This window comes from Phacochoerus africanus, chromosome X (assembly GCF_016906955.1).
Source record: "Phacochoerus africanus isolate WHEZ1 chromosome X, ROS_Pafr_v1, whole genome shotgun sequence".
NCBI lineage: Eukaryota > Metazoa > Chordata > Mammalia > Artiodactyla > Suidae > Phacochoerus > Phacochoerus africanus.
In genome coordinates this window covers 61529523-61555053 of record NC_062560.1, presented here as the reverse complement: position 1 = coordinate 61555053, position 25531 = coordinate 61529523, and the positions used below count along the sequence as shown (strand labels likewise).

The following is a 25531-nucleotide window of genomic DNA, read 5'->3' as shown; positions in this document are numbered from 1 at the left end:
AAATTCTTGTACTTTGTCTCTCTCCTCAAAGCAATCACAATGTAAGCAGAGAAATGTTAATATGAACAAGTAATTTCAATACTGTAGGCCAATAATAGTATCATATTAGGAGTAATGGCAGCACAGCTCTCCTGAGTGGATCAGGAATGGCTTCACAGAAAAAAACGCCTTTGAATTGGGTCTTAAATAAAAGGTTGAAGTCAGACAGATCAGTGTGCAAAGGGTCAAAGACAGAATGACCTATGTTTAGGAAATTTGTCACGGCCGAAGAAAAGTGGAGAGGCCGAGTGACAGGAAATTAGGTTAGAGAGATAGACACAGGCCAAAAAATTAAGAACCTGTGCCATGCTTAGAAGTTTTTACTTTAACCTATAGGTGATGGAGAGAGATTGGAGGATTTTTAAAAAGTAACTTACGGAGTTCCTATTGTGGCTCAGCAGTAACAAACCCGAATAGTATACATGAGGATGCACATTCAATCCCTGGCCTCGCTCAGTGGGTTAAGGGTCTGGTGTTGCCATGAGCTATGGTGTAGGCCAGCAGCTGGAGCTCTGATTCAACCCCTAGCCTGGAAACTTCCATATGCTGTAGGTGCAGCCCTAAAAAGACAAAAAAATAAATAAATAATAAAACAAGACTTACCTCCATTGTATATTAAAAAAATTTCCCCATCTTAAGACCCTTAACTTAATCACATCTGCAAAGTTCTACCTTGTTGCCATATAAGGTAACATTGACAGGCTCCAGGAACTAGAACATGGATATCTTTGGGGGTGGGGGGGCATTATTCAGCTTACCAGGATCACCCCAGCAACAGTGTATAGAAAAGATTGGAGGAGATAAGCTAGAAGATAAGGACACCAGTTAGAATACAATCATAAGGAGTTCCCATTGTGGCTCAGTGGGTTAAGAACCAGACTAGTGTCCATGAGAATTTGGGTTCAATCCCTGGCCTCATTCAGTGGGTTAAGGATCCAGCATTGCCTCAAGCCACAGCTCAGATCTGGTGTTGCTGTGGCTGTGGTATAGGCTGGCAACTGCAGCATCAATTCGACCCCTAGCATGGGAACTTCCATATGCCAAAGTGTGGCCCTAAAAAGAAAAAAAAAAAAAAGAATATAATCGTAATAATTTCAAGTGAAATATGAAGGCAGCCTGAACTAAGACAGTGGTTGCAGAGTCAGAGAAGAGGAAACGAAATCTAAATATTTAAAAAGTGAAATCAAGGAAATTTAATTAAATGTAGGGGCTAAGGAGTAGAAGACTAGAATGATTCACAGGTTTCCGGTTTGGGTGACTGGTTGTCTGGTTGTGCTGCTAACTGGAATAGGAAATAGAAGAGGCAGAGCACTGTTGGAGGGAAAGCCAATCAGTGCAGTTTTGGTCAAGTTGAGCATAGGATGAGAGGAACCAGACAAGCAACAGAGGAAAAGCATCAAAGCAAGGCTCTGAGATGACCGGCATCCTCACGGAGACTATGTCAGGTTCTTAACCTGCTGAGCCACAATGGGAATTCCTCAATTTTTTCTAATTATCATTATCAATCACATAATAGTTATTGAATACTTTCAAGGTATTGAACATAATAACATGGGGCTTTTCAGTATTAAGGATGATTTCCATCCTCAATAAATTACCAAGTAACTAGATAAGCAGGTAACATCAATCAAAAAAAAAAAAAAAGTGAGGGAGTTCCCATCCTGACTCAGCAGTAATGAATGCCACCAGGATCCATGAGGATGTGGATTCGATCCCTGTCCTCACTCAGTGGTTTAAGGATCTGGCGTTGCTGTGGCTGTGGTGTAGGCTGGCGGCTGTAACTCCAATTCAACCCCTAGCCTGGGAACTTCCATAGGGTGCAGCCCTGAAAAGAAAAAAAAAAAGCGAATGCCCTAGTGTGCACGATTCTGTCTCAAGAACTATAAGGGCATACCACCTGTATTCAACACTATACTGGAGGTTCTAGCCTCGGAAATTGGCAAGAAAAAGAAATGAAAGCTATCCAAAATCGAAAGGAAGAGGTAAAACTACTACTTAAAAATGACATGATCTTATATATAGAAAATCCTAAGGAATCCATTACAAAAATGATTAGAATGAACGAGTTCAGCAGGGTTGCAGGTTACAAGATCAATTTACAAATGTCAATCATATTTCTATACACTTGCAGTGAACAGTTTGAAAATGAAATTAAGAAACAATTCTATTTAGGAGTTCCTGTCGTGGCGCAGCAGAAACAAATCTGACTAGGAACCATAAGGTTGCAGGTTCAATCCCTGGCCTCCCTCAGTGGGTTGAGGATCTGGCATTGCCGTGAGCTGTGGTGTAGGTTGCAGACACGGCTAGCGATCCAGAGTTACTGCGGCTGTGGCGCAGGCTGGCAGGTGTAGCTCTGATTCGACCCCTAGCCTGGGAACATCCATATGCCGGGGGTGTGACCCTAAAAAAAAAAAGACAAAAAGACAAGAAAAAAAAGAAACAATTCTATTTATAATAACATGAAAAAGAATAAAGTGCTTAGGGACAAATTTAACAAAAGAAGAGCAAAACATACTATGAAAACATAAAACATTGTTGAAAGAAATTCAGGAAGATCTAAATAAATGGACTTTGATTAATCAGACAACAAGTGTTAGCAAGGATGTAGAGAAACTGGAACTCTTGTTTTGGGAATATAAACTAGTGCAGCTACTTTTGGAAGACATTTTAACAGTTTCTCAAACAACTGAACACAGAAGTTTGCGCTGTGGCCCAATGGATCATCAGCTTATCTGGAGCCCTGGGACACAGGTTCATTCCCTGGCCCCTCTCAGTGGGTTAAGAATGCAGTGTTGCCATGAGCTGTGGTAGAGGTTGCAGATGGGGCTTGGATACTGTGTTGCTGTGGCTGTGGCTGTGGCTGTGGCATAGGCCAGTAGCTGCAGCTCCAGTGTTGACACTTAGCCTGTCACAGATGCGGCCCTAAAATAAATAAATAAAAATTAAAAAAATAAAAAAACGAATTTTTATAGCAGCAGCATTCATAATAGCCAAAAGGTACATCAACTGATGAGTGGTTAAACAAATATGATATATCTACATCTGGTATATATATATCCAGATGTAGATATATATACCAGATATAGATATATTATGCAAGGTGCTACAAAATGGATGCACCTTGAAAACATTATGCTAAGTGAAAAAAGCCAGTCACAAAAGACCATATATTATATGATTTCATTTATATGAAATATCCAGAATAGGGGAATCTATGGAGAAAGAAAGTAGAATTGTGCTTACATAAGGCCTTGGGAGATAGGGAGAAGGGGGAAGATAACAAATGGGCACAAGGTTTCTTTTAAAAATGAAGAAGAAAATGTAAAATCAACTATAGTAATTAATGGTTGCACATATCTGTGAATACACTAAAACACATTAAGTTGTATACTTTTTTTTTTTTTTTTTGCTTCTTGCTTTTTAGGGCTGCACCCGCAGCATATGGAAATTCCTAGGCTAGGAGTTGAATCAGAGCTGCAGCTGCCGGCCTGTGCCACAGCCACAGCAATGCCAGATCCAAGCCACATCTGTGACCTGCACCACAGCTTGTGGCAATGCCAGATCCTTTAACCTGCTGAGCAAGGCCAGGGACAGAACCTGAATCCTCATGGATACTAGTTGGGTTCTTAACCCACTGAGCTATGAAGTTGACCTTCTATGGATTAAATTAGATATGTTGCCTCCCAAGTTGGGAGATGTTTGGACAGGTCATAGTGAGTGCTAAAGAGTAGAATGCAGGGAGTTCCCTAGTGGTCTAGTGGTTAGGACTCTGTGCTTTCACTGCTGCAGCCTGGATCCTTAACTCACTGAGCGAGGCCAGGGATCGAACCCTCAACCTCATGGTTCCTAGTCAGATTCATTTCCGCTGCGCCAAGATGGCAACTCCAGGGTTTTGTGTTTTGTTTTGTTTTGTCTTTTTATGGCCGCACCTGAGGCATCTGGAAGTTCCCAGGCTAAGGGTCGAATTGGAGCTGTAGCTGCTGGCCTGTACCACAGCCACAGCAACTCAGGATCCAAGCTGTGTCTGCGACTTACACCACAGCTCCACAGAAAGGCTGGATCCCTAACCCACTGAGTGAGGCCAGGGATCGAACCCACATCTTCATGGATACTAGTCAGGTTCATTACCACTGAGCCACAACAGGAACTCCTATTTGTAGAGTTTTTAATGTAAATAATTTACTGGCTAATTGGTTATAATCAAGGCACACAGGTTTTTTTCCTGTGTGTTCATTTTGTTTGGTGTGGGGGGGGGCAATGGCATGAGTTCTCAGTTCCCAGACTAGGGACTGAACCTGGGCCACAGTGGTGAAAGTGCCAAATATTAACCACCAGACCACCAGGGAATTCCCCTCATCTTTCTTTTTAAAGATAAGGATGAAGATTCCTTAACTCTGCCTTTGCTCCCCCCTTGTTTCATTCTTCTCTCTTTCCTTATTAAACCTTGTATTACAGAAATATACTATGATTGAGTTCATTGAGGCTTCTTACCCGCCCCCTTTATTCATCCAATAAATATTTCAGGGATTATGCTAGATGCTGGAGAGAGAGATGAGTTCCCTATTGCTGAGGAGCTCACAGCCTAGCATTTCCCCAAAGTCTCCCTAAATACATATTTCCTTTTCTTCATTCTAGGGTACTTTAGAATGGTATAAAACATTAACTAAGAATCCATGTTGTCAGAGTCAGTTCTAAAGAGTAAGTCTCGGAGTTCCCGTCGTGGCTCAGTGATTAACGAATCCAACTAGGAACCATGAGGATTCGGGTTTGATCCCTGGCCTTGCTCAGTGGGTTAAGGATCCGGCATTGCCGTGAGCTGTGGTGTAGGTTGAAGATGTGCCTCGGATTTTATGTTGCTGTGGCTGTGGTGTAGGCCGGCAGCTGTAGCTCTGGTTAGACCCCTAGCCTGGGAACCTCCATATGCCACAGGAGCGGCCCAAGAAATGGCAAAAAGACAAAATAAAGAAAGAAAGAAAGAAAGAAAGAAAAAAAGAAAGAAAGAAAGAAAGAAAGAAAGAAAGAAAGAAAGAAAGAAAGAAAGAAAGAAAGAAAGAATAAGCCTCAGTCTAACCAAATGGCTACCAAACAGTTTGATCAAGTTATATGTAGTCTTGCCTGTCAAAAAATGGTAAAAGTTTGACATACAGCAGTAGTTAGTTAAGCAAAGCATAACACATACAAATAATGGAATAATATACAGACATACAATTATGTTACAGAACATACTGTACAAGATAATTCTGATTTTGTAAAAAAAAAAAAAAAAAGTAGGCAAAAGGAAAATAAAGGACTAGAAGGTAATACATCCAAAAGAGTTGTTGTTATCTCCAGGTATGATAGGTAGGATAAAGTGATCATTGCTTTCTTCTTCAAACTTTCTGTGCTTTCCCAAAACTTTACAGTGAACATTTACATTTTTGTAATAAGAAAAGTATTAATGTAATTAAAATGAAAGAGCTCTCATGAAGACAGGGGCTGCATTCTTACCTGTCTTATAGTGTTTACAGCACTTTAGGAGTGCTTTATAAATGGTGAAATGACAAGTGACAGAATTCAGTACTATGTCACAACTGTAACAAGGCTGAAAATGAGAGTGTTGAATTGCAGGCCACACTCTTACTCAACACCCTTCCTGTTGCCCCCCATCATTCTCTGTTAGAGCCTTTCATCTGTGGCTGATACATACTTGGACTTATCAATTGTGGGCACTTTTGGCTTACTAAAAGAGAAAATATGTATATATATTTATTTCAAGAACATGAAGGCTCCAGGGTATAAAGTCCCAAACTATTCATATGCATCTATTATAATGGTAATATTAATAAGTATCCATTAAACACCTGCTATATATCAGGCAAGTGTACGTCTCACTTAATCTTTTTTTTTTTTTTCTTCTGGCCACCCGAGGCATATGGAAGTTCCCTGGCCAGAGATCGAGTCCAAGCCAGAGCTGCAACCTATGCCACAGCTACAGCAAGGCCAGATCCTTAACCCACTGTGCCATAGCAGGAACTCCACATCTCAATCTTAATAGCTATGAGGTATTATTATTTCTGGTATTTCTTTCCAGACTTTTTCTACATATATAGAATTTCTCTACAAAGTATTGTATTTTAACTCCTTTAAAAAATGTAACATTGGGAGTTCCCGTTGTGGCTCAGTGGGTTAAGAACTCAAGTAGTATCCATGAGGATATGGGTTAGATCCCTGGCCTTGCTCAGCAAGTTTAGGATCACATGTTGTCACAAGCTGCAGCATAGGCCGAAGATGTGGCTTGGATCATGAATAGACGTAACTTCGGTGTAGGCTGGCAGCTGCAGCTCGGATTCAACCTCTAGCGTGGGAACTTCCATATGCCGCAGGTGCGGCCCCAAAAAGAAAAAAAAACATATATTTTTTTAAAAGTGTAACATTATATCAAGGGCATTTTCCTGTATCATTTTAATAGATTTATTTTTTAGAGCAGTTTTAGGTTTGCAGCAAAATAGAGGTGAAAGTACGGAGAGTTCCCATATGCTCCCTGCCCCACACCTCCTCCCTCCTTTACAGCCTCTCTTGAGGGATCAACATCCCCCACCAGTGTGGTACATTTGTTGCAATTGGTGGACCTACATTGATACATCATTATCATTCAAAGCTCATAGTTTAGGGAAGAGTTCACTTTTGGTATGGTACATTCTATGAGTTCTGACAAATGTATCATAACATGTGTTCATTACTATAGTATCATACAGAATAGTTTCACTGCCCAGAAATTCCTCTGCTCTGCCTCATTAGCTTTTTAAAAAATATTGTTGTTAATGACTACATCCACTGTATGAATATAACCAAAATTGATTTGCCCAACCTCCTACTGTACATTTAGATTGTTTTCTTATCTCTGTTTTAAAGATGAGAAAAATAAGACCTAGTGACTTGACAAGTGATGTATCCAAAATCAACTGGCTAAAAAGCAGGCAGAGTGGAGATTAGAATCCTGGTCTCCAGAGCTCACACACATTGCCTCTGAATACACACCATCAATGCCCCCTTTAGACTGTCTCCCCTCAACTTGAAACCAGGCATTCTCCACCACCAGAGAAGCCAGAGATCCAAGCATGTGTTGAGAAGGGCAGGCAATACAAAAGAACAAGGCGGCCCAACTGTGATGGAACAAAGTGAAAATCCAAAAGGAGGTAAAAGGACACAGAAATAACCAGAAGGTGGGAGATGGGTACACAGAATACTGGTTAAGATAAAGAAAAAGCTGGGCTTGGAAAACCTGAATGGGAAAACTCTTGCTTTTATCTCTGTATATGGGAGAGAGCAAAGATAACCTCAAGGCCATGGGGGGAACAGGAAGGATAAGGTTTCTGGGAAAGTGAACGAGACAAGGGAGGATAAAACTCCCAAGGACTATAAGGCTAGGAAAGGCTTAGTATGGGAAAGAAGAAAGGCCCAGAGCAAGAGGCACGCCAGAGCAAGCACTGGACAACAAACCTACGTGTATTTCTAAAAATGTGGCGGGACTCTTGTCCAGCCTGAGCCTCTTCTAGTATCTCAGACACCAAATACTCTTCAGCCCTTAAGGGTCAGAGGGGGAAAGTGGAGAGGGGGGATTGGAAAGTGCCCTAACTCTGATGGGGACTGAGAAAGGATCCTGGCACACATTTTTTAAAGCCAGTAGGCCTAATGCTAATGCCCCCTCCCCCTACCCCACTTCTCCAGCCTCAACCCCAGCCACACCCACACGCTAAGGACCATCCAGGAGGGGGAGTGTGTGTGTGCGCGCGCGCGTGCGTGCTCGTGCCTAAGAGAGCCAGAGAGACAGAGACGAGACAAAAAGAGACCGGGAGAGAGAGAGTGCGCGCCAGAGAAGGAGGCGGGGAGAGGGAGAGAGGGACAAGGACAGAAAAAGAGAGAGGGAGGGAAGGAGAGACAGAGAGAGACAGACAGACAAGAGATAGAAAGGAGGAAGGAGGACTGTCGGCCTTGGTGAGGAAAACTACAGAAGAGATAACGCAGGGGGCTCCTGCGGGAAGACTCAGGGAGAAGATCCCAGAACTTACCCTAAGACCGTGGAAGGAGTAGGGGAGTGTCTTTGCAGGACCTGGTTTTGGGGTCATCAGGCAGTAACGGTTACTGCATAGGCGTTGTCACTGAGCCAGAGCCATTTAACCCGCCCTGGGTAGCTGGAGACCAGGCTTAAGACACCCCACAACTATGAGTCTCAGAATGGTTAGGGGGGCCCGAGGCTGCAGACAAGGGGAGGAGGGGCACGTGAGGGCTGGGTCCTTGCCTCCCCCCACCCTCCGCTGTCACTCATTACCCCAGCAGTCGCCCAGGGGGCGGGCCCCGGAGAGGTGGGGTTGGGGGGAGGGTAATCTTGGCAGGCGCCTGCTGCATGGCGTAGGTAGGGACTGTTGAGGGGGGCGGACGCCGGGGGGTTGAACACGAGTGGGAAGCGGAGAGAGACACGGGTAGGGGGAGGGGACCGGGAACCATTTGAATGAGAGGAGGGGATCACGGGTAGAGTGGGCTCCAGGAGATAGGGCGGGCACGGGTGTGACGGGGGGCCAGACTCTTGAGCCAGGTAAGGGAAGCAGGTGCGTAGATCTGTTTTTTGTGGGTTATTGTACTCGGCCCTTTGGTGTAAAGGGGGTGCCGCCTTTCCCGGGGGGCGGGCTTCGGAGCTCCAGAGGCTAGCTTTTCCTTCTCAACTAACGGGGCCCCGGGCGGGGGCTCAAGCTCCATCTCCAGTGCCTACGTTCCACTCCGCAATTTCCAGGCGTCCACTGGGCTGGGAGTCTCGCGCCGGGGGCCGGCGCTGTCTCGCGAGCCCCCTCCACGAGCCAGCCAATGGGGTTGGTTGCTGGCGCCGCCCGCCCGCCTGGTGCAGAGCGCTGGGCGCTGTGAGCGGCGCTGCCATTTAAAGGGGCCGCGACCCCTGTCCCGGCTGCTAGGGAGGGAGGTGGAGAAGGAGCGCGGGGCCGTCGCTGTCTGCAGTTCTAGGCTTGTAGCGGTTACACTAACCCTGCCGCAGGTAGGGGTCGGGCCTGATCAAGCCGAACCGAACCTGCAGGCGGGAACTCGCAGTAGCCGGGAGGGGGGGGGGGGGTCCAAGGAGAGATCGTAGCTCCAAAATGTCTTCCTGTAAATGCCTGAGGTGGGGGGTGGGCAACAGGAGGAGGACTGGAAGAGCAATAGGAAAAGGGGACGGGGCTGAGAAAGTGGGCGACCCTGAAAGGTAACTGGGGGGGACGGGTTAGGAAGGGCAGTTTGTGGGGGCGAGGGAAGGGCTGAGAGGACCATGCAACGCGGGGAGGTGGGGGTGGGGCCAGACAGGGTGGGTAAAGACTGGGGAGCTGGGGGGCTCTAGGAGAAAGGGGAGGGGATAGAAACTGAAATCGCGGGGGCGGGAAAGGCTCCCGGTGGCAACGGCCCTAGGAGACTCTAAGGGGGCGTTCAGCCCGAGTTGGGGGGGGGGAGTGAAAGGTGAAGGGGGAGGGGATCAGGGAGTTGCAGTTGGGTGGCGGGGGTACGCGGCGGGTGGAACGACAGACTGCCCGGCGAGTGTGGGCACTGGGCCAGGGCGGGGAACGCCTCTCCCCACAGGGGGCGCTGTATTTGGAAGGGGGGGAGTGGTCATTTGGACTAAAGCCTTTGGAAAGGTTTGTCGGTTGTGTTGGGGGCGATTCAGGAGAAATCCAAGTGGATGATGGGGTGTGTCCCAGAGCCTGTATAAGAAGGAATTCTGGCGAAGACCACCTCTTCTGCCCCCTCTTCTACCTCTAATCTGCAGCCCATATCCAGTCATCCTCATGGACCCCAGTGATTTCCCCAGTCCGTTTGACCCGTTGACCCTGCCAGAGAAGCCCCTGGCTGGAGACCTTCCAGTAGACATGGAATTTGGAGAGGATCTACTGGAATCCCAGACTGCCCCAACTCGAGGATGGGCACCCCCTGGCCCTTCTCCATCCTCAGGAGCCCTGGACCTGCTTGATACCCCTGCTGGCCTGGAAAAAGACCCTGGAGTCCTGGATGGAGCCACTGAGCTGCTGGGGCTGGGGGGGCTGCTCTATAAAGCTCCCTCCCCCCCAGAGGTGGACCATGGTCCGGAGGGGACCCTTGCATGGGATGCAGGAGATCAGACCCTAGAGCCTGGACCAGGGGGCCAGACCCCTGAGGTGGTGCCACCTGACCCAGGGGCTGGGGCAAACCCCTCTTCACCTGAGGGGCTACTAGAACCTTTGGCTCCAGATTCTCCAATAACCCTGCAGTCCCCACATATTGAAGAGGAGGAGACCACCTCCATAGCTACTGGGAGAAGGGGCTCCCCTGAGCAGGAGGAGGAGCTTCCTCAAGGGCAGCCACAGAGCCCAAATGGCCCCCCGAGCCCTTCAGTGGGAGAGACTCTGGGGGATGGAATCAACAGTGCTCAGACCAAACCTGGGGGCCCTAGCCCCCCTGCACACCCTTCCTTGCCAGGTAGGTTGCCTGATCAGCTGGAAAATCAAGGTGAAGAGAGAGGGTCGGGGATAAGGAGGGTGGCTGTGTGTTTGGGGAGGAAGTGGGGTGGGGGGAGGGTGGAGAGATAAGGTTAGGGAGAAATGGAGGAGTTGGGGGTTTGGAAGGGAGGAGTGGGGTGTAGTGAAGGAGATTAAAGGGAGTAGGAGTGGGGGAAGCTCAGTGACTGTGGAGGAGGAATAGGGATGAGGTCTCAGGGGGTGGGTTGAGAAGAGTGGATTTGGTGGAAGAGGTTCCCTTTTTCTTCCCCAAGTAGGCTTTTGATACTAGGGTCCTTCCCTCAGGATTTGGGGAGGACACCAGGCTTTGTGGTTCTAAGATCTTTCCAGCTGTTTTGTTCTGGGTCTGATGAATGATAACTAGGTTCTGGAGCCACCAAGTGCATAGTGATTTCAGAGGAATGGTAGACATGCAGGGCCTAGGATTGTGTGCCTGATAGGGGAGGGCCAGCCTAGACTTGAGAGGCTCTCATTTCTCCCCAATTCTGCCTATCGTGCCTCTCCCAGGCAGAGATGGGGTCTTAGGTCTTATATAACCACCTGAGTCCAGGGGAATCTCCCCATACATAAATGCTGCCTTTTCCCCTTGCTACCTTTGGGTGGTTGCATTTGTTTTTGTTGGTAAACTGTAAATTCTGGATGAAAGATGTGTTACCTGTGTTTCCTTAACTCCCAGTGATTGGGACAGAAAGCTGGTGGGAAGGTAGGATTTTTTTTTTTTTTTCATGAAAAATAGCTGCACCCCCCACTTAAGTGCAGAGCTCGAGGTAACCCTGAGAGGGCCCCCAAGAAGCCACAGGCACTCAGAGTTTTCCCTTTCAGTTTTGAGTAAGTTCTTCCCCAGGATTGGAGGCGGGGGGGTCGGGCCAGGGAGGGGGTGGTGAGGGCAGGCTCAAGATTTAGGCTGCTTTCTGCTTCCTTTGCAGGAGATGGCCTGACTGGGAAGACGAGTGAGAAGCCGCCTGAGAGGGTGAGGGGGGGAGGGGATTGGAAGGACTCTGGTTCCCCCTATAGCTCTGGGAAGGACAGACCTTTCATTTTCCCTCCCAGATGTTATGCTGTGGAGGGTGTGTGTGTGAGGAGAGTTAGGAGGAGGGAGGGAGTGCTTGTGTCTACTGCTTCTTAAGGAGAAAGTCCAGCCTCCTTTTCTCCCCTCCCTCCTAAGGGCTGGGCCAAGGGTCCTTACTCTCCCCTCCCCCTCCTATCATTGTACACCCCCCCCCCCCCCCCCCCCCGCCAAACCCTGTACTAGTGCAGCTGGCCCTTTAGCCTGGCCCTGGTGTCAGCTTTCCTCCCCTCCCCATGTTTCCAAGGTACAGAAGAGAAGCGAGCGCGTTAGAAGAGTAGAGCCTCCAAAACCTGAGGTTGTGGATTCCACTGAGAGCAGTGAGTAGGACTTGAGGAAGTGTGACCTAGTGGGATGTGGCAGGCCACGGAGCTCCTGGCTCCTGTAGTGCTGCACCATGTGGAGTGTGAAGTGCCTGTCTCTGCTCTGGATTGGCATGGGAACCAGGGGCAGTGGGGGAAATTAAAAACAAGAGCAGTGAGAATGGAGTTTCCTGTTTCAGCTATGCCATCCCTGTCCCCAAATCTTCTCACTTGGATCCCTTCCTTCCTCTCCCTGGGAGGTTACAGAGTAACTAAGGGAGAGTGACACCCGGTGGCTTGAGATTCCAATGTAATGGGGGTGGGGTGTAAAGCCAAGAACTACAGGGACTGGGGATCCCAGGATCAGCTGAGCTACCTTTTGGTCAGGTGATGGCTGGAGGCCTGGTCCCTTAGCCTTCTCTCACTCCCCCTCCCCCTCCTTCCTCAGTTCCAGTGTCAGATGAGGATTCCGATGCCATGGTAGATGACCCCAACGATGAGGACTTTGTACCATTCCGGCCCCGACGCTCTCCTCGAATGTCCCTACGCTCAAGCGTCGCACAGAGGGCTGGGCGTTCTTCAGTAGGCACCAAGATGACATGTGCCCATTGCCGGACGCCACTGCAGAAAGGCCAGACGGCCTACCAGCGCAAGGGGCTGCCACAGCTTTTCTGCTCTTCATCCTGTCTCACCACTTTCTCCAAGAAGCCCTCCGGCAAAAAGACCTGTACCTTCTGCAAGAAGTACGTGAGGGTCCTAGGTGTGGGAAGGGCAGGGATCAGTAATGGATGGGACAGAAACTAAATTTGCAAGAACCCAGCAGTGTGAACTGGGAGAGAGGGGTGATCTAGGGAGCGGGTCCAGGAGTGTTTTGGTTCAGTGCTCGTTGATCCCAGAGGAGGGCTGGAGGCTGATGAAATGAGAGGGTGGTCCAGAGTGAATGTGCAAACATGTCCCCACCTCCAGGGAGATCTGGAATACCAAGGACTCAGTCGTGGCTCAGACTGGTTCAGGAGGCTCCTTCCATGAGTTCTGCACGTCCGTCTGCCTCTCCCTGTATGAAGCCCAGCAGCAGCGCCCAATCCCCCAGTCTGGGGATCCTGCCGATGCCACTCGCTGCAGTATATGCCAGAAGACTGGAGAGGTGAGGAAGCTTGATGGGGGCTGATTGACAGAGCCTGGCCAGCCCTGAGCTGCCCCTGCAATCCTGGGGCTGCAGGGGCCAGGCCCTGTGGAAGAGGGGAAGTGGGTGGGGAGTCAGCCATCGTGAGGGAGCGTATTCAAGGATAGAGCTTCTCCAGGATGTGTGCAGCTGGCCCTTCCCTGCCTCCCAGGACCTCACCATCAAGTCAGCAGCCCGATGTGCAGGTTGGGGGGTCCCTGGGCCCACTGTCTGCTGTGAAGGTCTAGGGTGAGGCTGGGTGGGCCGTCCTTGCACTGGGGTGGGTGGTGGTGGCCAGGCCCCAGCTCAGGGTGTGTGTGTGTGTGTGTGTGGCAGGTCCTGCATGAGGTCAGCAATGGCAGCGTGGTGCACCGGCTCTGCAGCGATTCTTGCTTCTCCAAATTCCGGGCCAACAAGGGACTGAAAACCAACTGTTGTGACCAGTGCGGGGCTTATATCTACACCAAGACCGGGAGCCCTGGCCCCGAGCTCCTCTTCCACGAGGGCCAACAAAAGCGGTTCTGCAACACAACCTGCTTGGGGGCGTACAAGAAGGTGGGGCCGAGGGAGTAGTGTTTTAGAGGGCTGTGGAAGGGGGTGCGGTTCTTGGGTGATAAATAAAGGTGCCTGACGGGGCGAGGGCTGGGAGAAATAAAACAAATAAAGGGGGTTTCAATTGTATCTGTTATGTTTTATTTTTGAAGCTGGCTGGTGGATACACAGGTCTTTGTTATATCATCATCTATACTTTTTTTTGTATGCCTGAACTATTTCATGTTTTAAAAATTTTAAAAATAAAAGTGAAGGGACAAATCCAGCCTCAGCCTCTCCTTCCCCATCCTCACAGAAAAACACACGGGTGTACCCATGTGTCTGGTGCAAGACCCTGTGTAAGAACTTTGAGATGCTATCCCATGTGGACCGTAATGGCAAGACCAGCTTGTTCTGTTCCCTGTGCTGTACCACCTCTTACAAAGTGAAGCAGGCAGGGCTCACTGGTAGGTGCAAAGCCCTCTTCTCTGAGACCCCTGCTGGCCTTCCTTCTACCTCCCATACTCCCTTCTTCTAAAGTAACCCCTGCTGCCCGACTTCAGCCCCAACCACGTCTTCCCATGGATTTCCTGTTCCATCTCTGCACTGCCTTACACCTTCTGTGTGCTCTCTCTCTCTTTCTCTCTCTCTTTTTCTCTCTCTTTCTCTCCTTCTCTCTCGCTTTTTCTCTCTATGCCCCAGGCCCTTCCCGACCCTGCAGCTTCTGCCGCCGCAGCCTCTCTGACCCCTGTTACTACAACAAGGTTGATCGCACAGTCTACCAATTCTGCAGCCCCAGCTGCTGGACCAAGTTCCAGGTACTCCAGACCCTGGACCAGGGATAAAGGGTGTGGTGACCTAGAGAGGGTATGAGAATTGGGATAGCTAAGGCCTGGGCAGAGCAGAGAACAAGCCTAACTCCCCCTACCCCACCCACCACACACATCTTGCCCCTCCCTTACTTGTCTTCCTTCCCTCCAGCGCACAAGCCCCGAGGGGGGCATTCACCTGAGCTGTCACTACTGCCACAGCCTCTTCAGTGGCAAGCCTGAGGTCTTGGACTGGCAGGTAAGATCCCCACCCCCACCCACATCTTGCCACATGACCAGACATCTGTCTGAAGGGGTCCTTCCCCTTGGCTCTTGCCAGGTCCAGATGTCACAGCCCTGTCCTTCCCGCCCTGTGCCCTCATCCTAGGACCAGGTGTTCCAGTTCTGCTGCCGTGACTGCTGTGAGGACTTCAAGCGCCTTCGAGGTGTGGTGTCCCAGTGCGAACATTGCCGGCAGGAGAAACTCCTGCATGAGAAACTCCGGTTCAGTGGGGTGGAGAAGAGCTTTTGCAGCGAAGGTAAGGAGATGGCGAAGGGGCCGAAGGCCCTGTACCTCACAGCTAGGGAGAATGGCAGGTTATGGAGCGGGGGCTTGGAATGCGATCAGTGGGGCCAGGGCCTTCCACTCAGGGTGCTCTACCCCATCCACCCCAAGGCTCTGGGCACTGTCTTGAAAAGGCAGGGTCTCATGGCTCTGGAGATCTCTGCATCTCTGGACTCTTCCCTCCCGCCCCCTTTCCAGGCTGCGTGCTGCTGTACAAACAGGACTTCACTAAGAAGCTGGGGTTGTGCTGCATCACTTGTACTTACTGCTCCCAGACCTGCCAGCGTGGAGTCACCGAGCAGCTGGATGGCAGCACCTGGGACTTCTGCAGCGAGGACTGTAAGAGCAAGTACCTGCTGTGGTACTGCAAGGTAAGGAGGCAGCGTGTTACAAAGGAGCGGAAGGGTGGCAGGCAGCACAGGTTGTTGGGCCACCATCAGGGTATGGGCCAATCTCTAGGGAGGGGGCTCCACCTGGCCCCTCCACCAAAGGGAGCAGTTTGGCTTCTCCCAGGGCAAAGGGTCCAGCACATTTGAGCGAGGCAGGTCTGACCATCCTGTCGACACCCTCAGGCTGCCCGGTGCCATGCCTGTAAGCGCCAGGGGAAGCTGCTGGAGACCATCCACTGGCGTGGGCAGATCCGTCATTTCTGCAACCAACAGTGTCTGCTGCGCTTCTACAGCCAGCAGAACCAACCCAACCTGGATACCCAGAGTGGGCCCGAGAGCCTCCTGAACAGTGAGTCCTGGGCAGGGGGCACACTCTGTTAGAAGTGGTCTGGACTGATCCTGGGCCTGACCCCTTCCCTTATCTTCTGCATCCACCTCATCCCTGACCAGAGCTCCTGGTACTGTGTTGTCTTTCAGCTTTTGGACTGTGCACTCACTAGAGAAGTCTGGTTTAAAGGTTCTAGGAGTTAGATCCTGATGCTTTTCTGTAAGGGATCTGTTTTAGGGAATGGGTGCCTACCCAGATAGGGTAGGGCATGTGGGGGCTGTGGTTAGTTTTCAGAGAGAAGGAAGTGTCAGATAAGCTTTACCTTTAGTAAGAGTGAAGACTGTTGTCATTATCAGAATGTTACAGGAGTTCCCGTTGTGGCGCAGTGGTTAACGAATCCGACTAGGAACCATGAGGTTGCAGGTTCGATCCCTGGCCTTGCTCAGTGGGTTGGGGACCCGGCGTTGCCGTGAGCTGTGGTGTGGGTTGCAAACGCGGCACAGATCCTGCATTGCTGTGGCTCTGGTGCAGGCCGGCAGCTACAGCTCTGATTAGACCCCTAGCCTGGGAACCTCCATATGCCACAAAAGCGGCCCTAGAAACGGCAAAAAGACAAAAAAAAAAAAAGAATGTTACCGTGGCCCCTGCACACTCCAGGAGTACCAGACTCCTGAGAACCATCTAAATGGAAGGCCTCAGGGAGTCCCCAGGTGGCTTAGCAATTAAGGATCTGGTGTTGTCCCTGATGTGGGTTAGGCCACTGCTGTGGCGTGGGTTCGATCACTGGCCCTGCTGTAGGTGCAGCCAAAAATAAATAAATAAATAAATGCGAGGCTTCAAATCATAGGTTATTGGGTAAACAATATTTTTCATCCTTCCTGGCAGCCAGGAGCATTTTGGCCACTGTTGCTGGGACCTAGACAAGACTAGATCTGGGGTGATGTGGAGGGAAAATTCTAGACTGCCCGTTCATATTTTGTCTTCCCTTAAGGAAGCTCTCCTGGAACAGGGGTGTGGAAAATGGAGAGCTAGTTCCTCAGGTGAGAGCATTCGTTTGTTTTGATCTACAGGTCAGTCTTCTGAGGTGAAGCCCCAGACACCCTCTCAAACCAAAGTGGAGAACAGCACCACCGTAAAGACCCCAGAGGAAAATGGGAATCTGGGCAAGGTCAGGACAAAAGCCAAAGGAGAGGATGGTCTCAGAGGAGGGTACTATAGTCAGCAGCACCCATGTTCCTTTGTCTCTGCAGATCCCTGTGAAGACCCGATTAGCCCCCGCTGCTCCCACCCCACCTCCACCCCCTCCACCCCCAGCAACACCCCGCAAAAACAAAGCTGCCATGTGTAAACCACTGATGCAGAATCGGGGGGTCTCCTGCAAGGTGGAGATGAAGTCCAAAGGGAGTCAGACAGGTGAGTGAGGGTACCTGGATGCCGCAGGCTGTATTCCAAGTCTTAAGCCTATGCCTGGGAGCTGGTTTCTGAGGTGACTCAAGTGTCCTGCATCCCTAGAATCCCAGGGTTCTCTCTCAACATTTGGTTCAGGGGCAGGTTTTTTTTTTAACTTTTTTAAAATTTTAAATGATTTTTATTTTTTCCATTATAGTTGGTTTACAGTGTTCTATCAATTTTCTGCTATACAGCAAGGTGACCCAGTCACACATACATATATATATTCCTTTTCTCCCATTATCCTCCATCATGCTCCATCACAAGCAACTAGATATAGTTCCCAGTGCTATACAGCAGGACAAGGGCAGTTTTATAACACTGGGTATGCGTTAGAGCTTTTGAGGGTGTCAAACAAGCATCAGGTCCCAGGTCAGATGTAACCAATCTGGCAGGGCCTCTGAGAAGACCCCTTTCTTGTCAACAGAAGAGTGGAAGCCACAGGTGATCGTGCTGCCCATCCCAGTGCCCATCTTTGTGCCAGTGCCTATGCATCTGTACTGCCAGAAAGTCCCGGTGCCTTTCTCAATGCCTATCCCGGTGAGTTCCCTGCCCTTCCTGGTGGGGGCCTCCTTTACCCTCCCGGGCTTGAGGCCCACCCCTCCCCCTCCCTTGCATCAGCAGTCCCTCTCACCCACTGGTGTGGTTCTCAGTGTTTAGTTGGGATTCATGCCTCCAGGTGCCTGTGCCCATGTTCCTACCCACTACCTTGGAGAGCACAGACAAGATTGTGGAGACCATTGAGGAGCTGAAGGTGAAGATCCCGTCCAACCCCTTGGAGGCCGACATCCTGGCTATGGCAGAAATGATTGCAGAGGCAGAAGAGTTAGACAAGGCCTCATCTGACCTTTGTGGTATGCCATGGACAGCGGCAGTGAGGGAGATAGGGCGCTACCAGTCAGTCTGCCCGAGGGGGGCGGAGAGGGGTATTCTTGGTGCCTGGTGGGATGGGGAATAGTTGGGATCAGCCCCGGAAAGCCTGTGACTGCTGCAGGGACTAAGCCAACCTCTCTGCCTCCCAGATCTTGTGAGCAACCAGAGTGCAGAGGGACTTCTGGAAGACTGTGACCTGTTTGGGCCAGCTCGAGACGATGTCCTGGCCATGGCCGTCAAGATGGCCAACGTGTTGGATGAGCCTGGACAAGACTTGGAAGCGGACTTCCCTAAGAGTGAGTAGGATTCAGGGCATGCCTGCTGGGTACATTAGCATTTGTGCCATCAGGAAAGGAGTGTCCAGACCGCCCTCTGTGGCTCAGCGGATTAAGATCTTGACTAGTATCCGAGGGGATGAGGGCTCAATCCCTGGCCTCGCTCAGTGGGTTAAGGATCCAGTGTTGCCGTAAGCTGCATGTAGGTCACAGTTGCAGCTCGGTCTGGCATTGCTGTGGCTATGGTATACGCCGGCAGCTGCAGCTCCGATTTGACCCCTAGCCTGGGTACTTCCAAATACTGCAAGTGCAGCCCTAAAAAAACAGAGAGAGTGGACTTCCTGTCATGGCTCAGTGGTAATGAACCCGATTAGTATCCATGAGGCTGTGAGTTCGATCCCTGGCCTTGCTCAGTGGGTCAGGGATCCAGTGTTGCTGTGAGCTCTGATGTAGGTTGCAGATGTGGTTTGGATCTGGCATTGCTATGGCTGTGGCATAGGCCGGCAGCTGTAGCTCTGACTGGGCCCCTAGCCTGGGAACTTCCATATGCTGCAGGTGTGACCCTAAAAAGCAAAAAAAAAAAAAAAAAAAAAGACAAAATAAGTAAATAAATATATAAAGAAAGCAGTGTTGCTTGTAACCCTGAACATGACCCTAAACAGAAGACTCCCGCAGGGAGCGGTGCCAGAGATACTGGGGCAGGTGGACTCTTCTACAATTGAGTGTTATTTGTGGTTGTTTTTTTTTTGTTGTTTGTTTGTTTGTTTTTGTTTTGTCTTTTTATCTTTTTAGGACCACACTCATGGCATATGGAGGTTCCCAGGCTAGGGGTCCAAAAAGAGCTGTAGCCACTGACCTTCACCACAACCACAGCAACACCAGATTTGAGCCACGTCTGTGACCTACGCCACAGCTCCCGGCAACATCAGATCCTTAACCCACTGAGTGAAGCCAGGGATTGAACCCGCATCCTCATAGATGCTAGTTGGGTTCGTTAACCACTGAGCCACAACAGGAAGTCCTGTTGTTGTTTTTCTTAATTGTGGTAAAACACCTAACATAAAATTTACCATCTTAAGTATCTTTAAGTGTACCATTCAATAGTGTTAAGAACATTCCCAGTATTGTAAGTTTGTGTGTATATGTGCCTCTGAGCACCCTCTTGGAATACAGCTTTGCCGGTTTCTGGTGAGCCTCCTGTTTGTGAGGCTCATCTCGAGTCAAGTGGATACGTAGTGGGGGTGTGATGAGAGGACTAAAGGATTGATGTCCTATAAAATAGTTGTTTTCTTCTTCCTTTCCCCTCTAACAGATCCTTTGGACATTAACCCCAGCGTGGACTTCCTCTTTGATTGTGGCCTCGTAGGGCCCGAGGACGTGTCTACTGAACAAGACCTTCCCCGAACCATGAGGAAGGTGAGGGCTGGGGCTGCTGTACCCACAGAAAAGGAATAGAGGAGTTCCCGTCGTGGCACAGTGGAAATGAATCTGACTGGGAACCTTGAGGTTGCGGATTCGATCCCTGGCCTCACTCAGTGGGTTAAGGATCCGGTGTTGCCGTGAGCTGTTGTGTAGGTCGCAGACGCAGCTCGGATCCCGCGTTGCTGTGGCTGTGGTATAGACTGGCAGCCATAGCTCTGATTCAACCCCTAGCCTGGGAACCTCCATATGCCATAAAAAACAAAACAAAACAAACAAAAAAAAAGGGATGGAGACTCAAAGGGTTAAAGGGTGGACACAGGGGTGAGGGTACTTGGCTTTTCACGGCCTTAATTTGGCCTTCCCTAGCTTCCTTGCTCCAGCACTGTGAGTGCTAAGATTCAGCCAAACTCTGCTCTCTCCCCAGTTAATCAGAGGTCGTCAGAGCTGTTCCTGGGACAGCACACTATGGAAGCTCACTATGTTCCTACATCAGTCCCTCCTCCTCCGGTGGTGAACACCGTTCTGAGTAGCTTCCAGGGTGCCTCTGGTCTTACCTCTGCCACCCCTCCTTCTCTTCCCCTCCAGGGTCAGAAGCGGCTGGTGCTTTCAGAGAGCTGTTCCCGGGACTCCATGAGCAGCCAGCCTAGCTGTACTGGACTCAACTATTCATACGGTGTCAATGCTTGGAAGTGCTGGGTACAGTCGAAATATGCCAATGGAGAAACTAGCAAGGGTGATGAGCTGCGCTTTGGCCGTAAGTACCCAGGGAAGGAGGAGGGGAAGGGGCGAAGGGGCAGGGCAGTGATTCACTTAAAGATGTCTACGTGTGATAAGGCTATGATCATTTAAGGGTATCCTGTGAAGATGGGGAGGAGTTGCAGAATAAGGGGAGATACTATCTAGGATTCTGAAGGCAGAGGGCTCTTTGTGTAATTGATGGGTTTGTTCTGGAGCTGGACGCAACTAAAGGGTGAAGGGGTTAATGGGAGAGCTAAAAGAAATTCTCCACGTGGAGTTGTCCTAATGCCATCCCCCTCCACTGCGTATCACTGCAGCCAAACCTATGCGTATCAAAGAGGATATTCTGGCCTGCTCAGCTGCTGAGCTCAACTACGGCCTGGCCCAGTTTGTGAGAGAAATCACTCGACCTAACGGTGAACGATACGAACCTGACAGTATCTACTATCTGTGTCTTGGCATCCAGCAGGTACCCCTGACACCTTGCCTCCCTTTCCATCCCTCAGCACAGCAGACAGTTCCCATCAGAAACGGTTCCTTCCCACTCCCTGTTCCTCACCTTGTCTCCTACCCTGAGCAGGCAGCTTGCTTTCGTCTCCTCCAGATGGGACAAGATAGGACAACACTCTTCTAAAATCAAAGCTGCGTGCCGGGACCATTTGCCAAGGAGCAATCTTCATTCCTGTCTGGCTCCCCTTTGTCAGCCTCAGACCCACTCTGAGGGGAGAAATGGGCAGATCTGGGTTCCCTGAGTGGTGGGGTGATGTTTGGTTCCCATTGGGAGAGGTCAGCTGCACATTAGCTGACAAAGGGGTTCTGGGCTTGTGGAGAAGCTGCTGAGACGCATGTCCTCCCAACTTCCTCCTCTTCCAACAAGGCCTCAGCACCTCAGGGCTGTAGGTATATCTGGGGGAAAGCACCCTGCATCACTTCATCAAGCACCTGTTTGCCATTGTCTCTTAACTCTCAAGGTCGCCGTGCCTGGGGCCTTGGACATCATCACCTTTCGTCTCAGACCTAGTTCCTAGTTCGAGATGTGTCTGTTTTTCTTTTTCCAGTACTTGTTGGAAAATAACCGAATGGTGAACATTTTCACGGACCTTTACTACCTGACTTTCGTTCAAGAACTCAACAAGTCTCTGAGTACCTGGCAGCCCACGCTCCTCCCCAACAGTAAGGGATGGGGCCTTAGCCACTCTGATGCCCTTTCCTCCATTCTTCCAGTGCACCATTCCAAGTCTTGGGCTCTTGGGTCTGCCACTATCCACAAAGGGCCTGAGGGCAGGACCGTATAGTTGGGTGCCTCAGGATTTAGAGCTAGAGGAGCTGGAGCCCCTGTCCTTGAACATGAGGAGGGGACTACGTCTAAAGACCTATCTTGGGAGTTCCTGTCGTGGCTCAGTGGTTAACAAATCTGACTAGGAACCATGAGGTTGCAGGTTCGATCCCTGGCCTCACTCAATGGGTTCAAGATCTGGTGTTGCCATGAGCTGTGGTGTAGGTTGCAGATGCGGCTCGGATCTACTGTTGCTGTGGCTGTGGTGTAGGTCGGCATCTACAGCTCCCATTAGACCCCTAGCCTGGGAACCTCCATATGCCATGGGTGTGGCCCTAAAAAGACAAAAAAAAAAAAAAAAAACCCACAAAGACCTATCTCTGGGACCAGAAAAGGTGGCCAGGATTTGAGTAGTGAGCGAAGAAGGAAAGGAAGAAGTTGTGGGCTCCTCAAGGTTTATATCGGCTTGCCTATATAACTTGAGGATCATGAGCAAAGCTCCAGATACAGATGGAAACTGTAAAAAAAAAAAAAAAAAAATCCAGTCCTCCTGTGCAGTGTAGCAAGGTGTCTTGGTTTTTCACAAAGTGGCCCCTTGCCGAATGAGTCTGGCATGCTCACTGCTTGTGAGCAGGACGTGTTGGGGGCAGAAGTGGTCGGGTTCAGGTCATCAATCCCTCCTGACTGACCTCTCCCCATTGCCCGTTGCAGATACAGTGTTCTCCCGAGTGGAGGAAGAACACCTCTGGGAGTGTAAGCAGCTGGGGGTCTACTCGCCGTTTGTCCTTCTCAACACCCTCATGTTCTTCAACACTAAATTTTTTGGGCTGCAGACAGCCGAGGAACACATGCAGCTCTCCTTCACCAACGTGGTGCGGCAGTCACGCAAGTGTACCACCCCTCGGGGCACCACCAAGGTGGTGAGCATCCGTTACTACGCCCCTGTCCGCCAGAGGAAAGGCCGAGGTACAAGGCTCCCCCTCCTCCTTTGCTCCCCCTACCAGCTTTCCCCTTTCATGTCCCACCTTGCCTGCCACCACGTTGGCCCTTTCCGTAGCTTCTCCATCCTTCCATTCCTGGGTTTGCAAAAAAGGTAAAAATAGCCACACCTTCAATCCACTGGGCAATGTCTGTTGCATAAATAGAGGGCCACTTAGCTGCCTGGTCCCCACTTTTCCTCAATTTAGGGCAGTTTACTTTCGGGGGTGGGAGATGGTGGACAGCTGGGAAGCTGTTGGGTGTGTTTGGCATGGGGGAGAGTTGACAACAGTGAAAGACAGACTTTCCATGGCACTTGGCTAGTAAGCATAAGCGCTGCAGCACCTTGGTTTCCATCCTGCCTCTGGAATCCATTCTCAAGGTCTCCTCTGGACCTGAACCTCTACCAGGGCTAATGTGCTGGGGGCTGGGGCCATCGCTGTTTTTCCTGAAAGGCAAGCCCAATCTTGCAATAAGATCTGTTTTATCAGTTTCTACGCGTAACTTCTGAGATCCCCTCTTCAGGAAATCAACTTGGGGAAGATGATAAAGAGAGGCTTGAGCGGTGAGAACCAGGGTACACTGCACAGCAACACCCTACGGAACGTTTGGTTGGTGTGGAGAGACTGACTGACTCTTCTTCTGCCTTTATTTATTCATGAGACTGTATTTGGTGTCCCGGGGCCTTCTCCCTGTGCCCCGGACTGTGTTCCTGGAGGTGCCTTGCTGAGACTGCACTTTTAATGAGTCTTGGGTCATTTGCCTCCTCCGCAGACACAGGTCCTGGGAAACGGAAGAGAGAAGATGAAGCCCCCATCTTAGAGCAACGTGAGAACCGCATGAATCCCCTCCGCTGCCCTGTGAAGTTCTATGAATTCTATCTCTCAAAATGGTGAGTTGGCAGGTTGGCAGGAATGGCATGACCCTGGGGTGGGGAGCCCCCGGGGTCTACCTTGCTTGGGTATTGATCTCTGTCCTCCCACCACTGCCCCCCCCCAACCATTGCAGTCCCGAAAGCCTCCGGACTCGCAACGATGTGTTCTACCTGCAACCTGAGCGATCCTGCATCGCTGAGTCACCTCTCTGGTATTCTGTGATCCCCATGGACCGCAGCATGTTGGAAAGCATGCTCAATCGCATTCTGGCTGTGCGTGAGATTTACGAGGAGCTGGGTCGTTCTGGGGAGGAAGACCTGGACTGAGCCCACGTGCTGCCCGTATCCATCTTTCACACCAGTGTCTGTCCTGGGGCCACATCCCATAGGGAGACTGGCCCAGGAACCAATACTATTCATTCTGAAGGGCCCTGACTGCCCTTTTCTACTCATCCATTCCCTACCTTCCCTAGGAATCCCTGGCTTTTACCTTCTCCCAAAACACTTGACAACCACGGGGCCCCAGTCCTCTGTATTCAGGGACTGGTCTCCCAGTGATGGGCAAAAACCAGCTAGGCCATTTTCTTCATGTTTCAGAGTAAACCCCTTCCCCTGGGGCCACACTCTGTGTGGAATGTTAATAGCTCTGGTGATCCTGTTGGCTTTGGGTTTCCTGACCCATCCCACATAGGTAAAGGCCCTTGTTCCTAGGTTTGGCCAAGGGAAGAACCCAGCTGCCTTCTCTGCCCTGTGCCCACTCCCTTCTCTACTCTTCCTGGGTACCACACTAAGGAGTCTTGTATGAAAGATACAAAAGAAACTATGAAAGTAATGAGGGGACCATTTACCTAAAACACAGAGTTTAGGCACTCTTCCCCTCCCATGAGATAACTGGTTGTTGGAACCCCTTCACCACCTCATCCTCCCTCCCACCCCTGCAAGCACCAACCCTTGGTGCTGCAATGAAAAAATCTTCCAAATGCTTTCTTTTCCTCCAAGGCAGAGAATGACTCTTAAGTATGGGGAGCAGACTCCTGTCCCCTTGGTTTATGTGTTTGTCTCTCCCTCTCTCTGCCATCTTAGGTTGGCATGAGCCATGGTGTCAACATGCTTAGCCCCCTTCTGTAACTGCCTCCCTTTAGTTCAGTGGACAGAGTTCCCAAGGCAAAAACTACCTTCTGACTTTGGGTTGGGGCTGGGTTCCCCACTCTTGTTCTTCCCCCATCGTAAGAGCCAGGCCAAGCCTGTGGGGGCCAAGGGTCACGCAGGATGGGATCTGTGGTCAAAGGATAGGTGAGGAGCTGTGGGCATGGGTCCTGCCCCCACTGCCTCCGTCTTCACTCTTCCCCATCTTGCCTCTGTAGTTCCAGAAAACTCTTGGCATCTGGAAAAGGGGTTCCCAGTTCTTTCCCTGTTGGCTTTGCTGTTCCCCAGCTTCCTTTTTGTGTTTTTATAACTGTCACCAGTTTAGCCACTGTTTAAATTGTATATATTGTTCTGAGGCGCCTGGCCTGTCCCTTCAGTGAGCCATGCCCACCCTTGTGTTGTAGTGAGAAGCTGTTGTCACGACTAACCTTCTGTCTCTGGAATTGTTTGTTTCAAATAAAGAGTTAAAATTGTCCTTTGTCTTCTCTCAGGGAGGGAGAGGCAGTGTTGGGAGGGACTAGAGATAGAGAGGAGCAATGCTGGATAACTTCAGGTCTCTCAAGGTGTAAAGAAATGAGGTGTCTCAGGGTTCCCATTGTGGCTCAGTGGAAATGAGTCTGACCAGCATCCGTGAGAACACAGGTTCAATCCATGGCCTAGCTCAGTGGGTTTAGGATCTGGCATTGCCATGAGCTGTGGTGTAGGTTGCAGACGTGGCTCAAATCTGGTGTTGCCGTGGCTGTGGTGTAGGCCAGTGGGTGTAGCTCCAATTCTAACCCTAGGCTGGGAAACTCCATATGCCTC

At 50.2% G+C, this 25531-nt stretch overlaps 1 protein-coding gene across 5 annotated transcripts; it reads left to right on the top strand.

Annotated features, from left to right (window-relative positions):
- The first annotated feature begins 8374 nt into the window (after positions 1–8374).
- On the top strand, positions 8375–25200 carry ZMYM3 (zinc finger MYM-type containing 3). Of its 5 annotated transcripts, none has more exons than XM_047764511.1 (25): positions 8375–8431; positions 9821–10506; positions 11471–11514; positions 11858–11930; positions 12361–12655; positions 12879–13056; positions 13411–13629; positions 13922–14072; positions 14308–14423; positions 14587–14673; positions 14803–14953; positions 15178–15350; positions 15552–15717; positions 16767–16864; positions 16947–17109; positions 17573–17685; positions 17825–17999; positions 18168–18314; positions 19606–19709; positions 20301–20469; positions 20771–20922; positions 21512–21626; positions 22441–22695; positions 23482–23599; positions 23716–25200. In XM_047764511.1, exons 2-25 carry the CDS (start codon positions 9840–9842, stop codon positions 23906–23908), a joined length of 4122 nt encoding a protein of 1373 aa, XP_047620467.1. In that variant the 5' UTR covers positions 8375–8431; positions 9821–9839; the 3' UTR covers positions 23909–25200. The 5 variants fall into 5 exon arrangements, with proteins under 5 accessions (XP_047620467.1, XP_047620469.1, XP_047620466.1 ...); XM_047764513.1 differs by lacking the exon at positions 8375–8431 and adding an exon at positions 8442–8611 and having other exon boundaries at positions 11864–11930; XM_047764510.1 differs by lacking the exon at positions 8375–8431 and adding an exon at positions 8588–8611.
- The last annotated feature ends 331 nt before the right edge of the window (positions 25201–25531 follow it).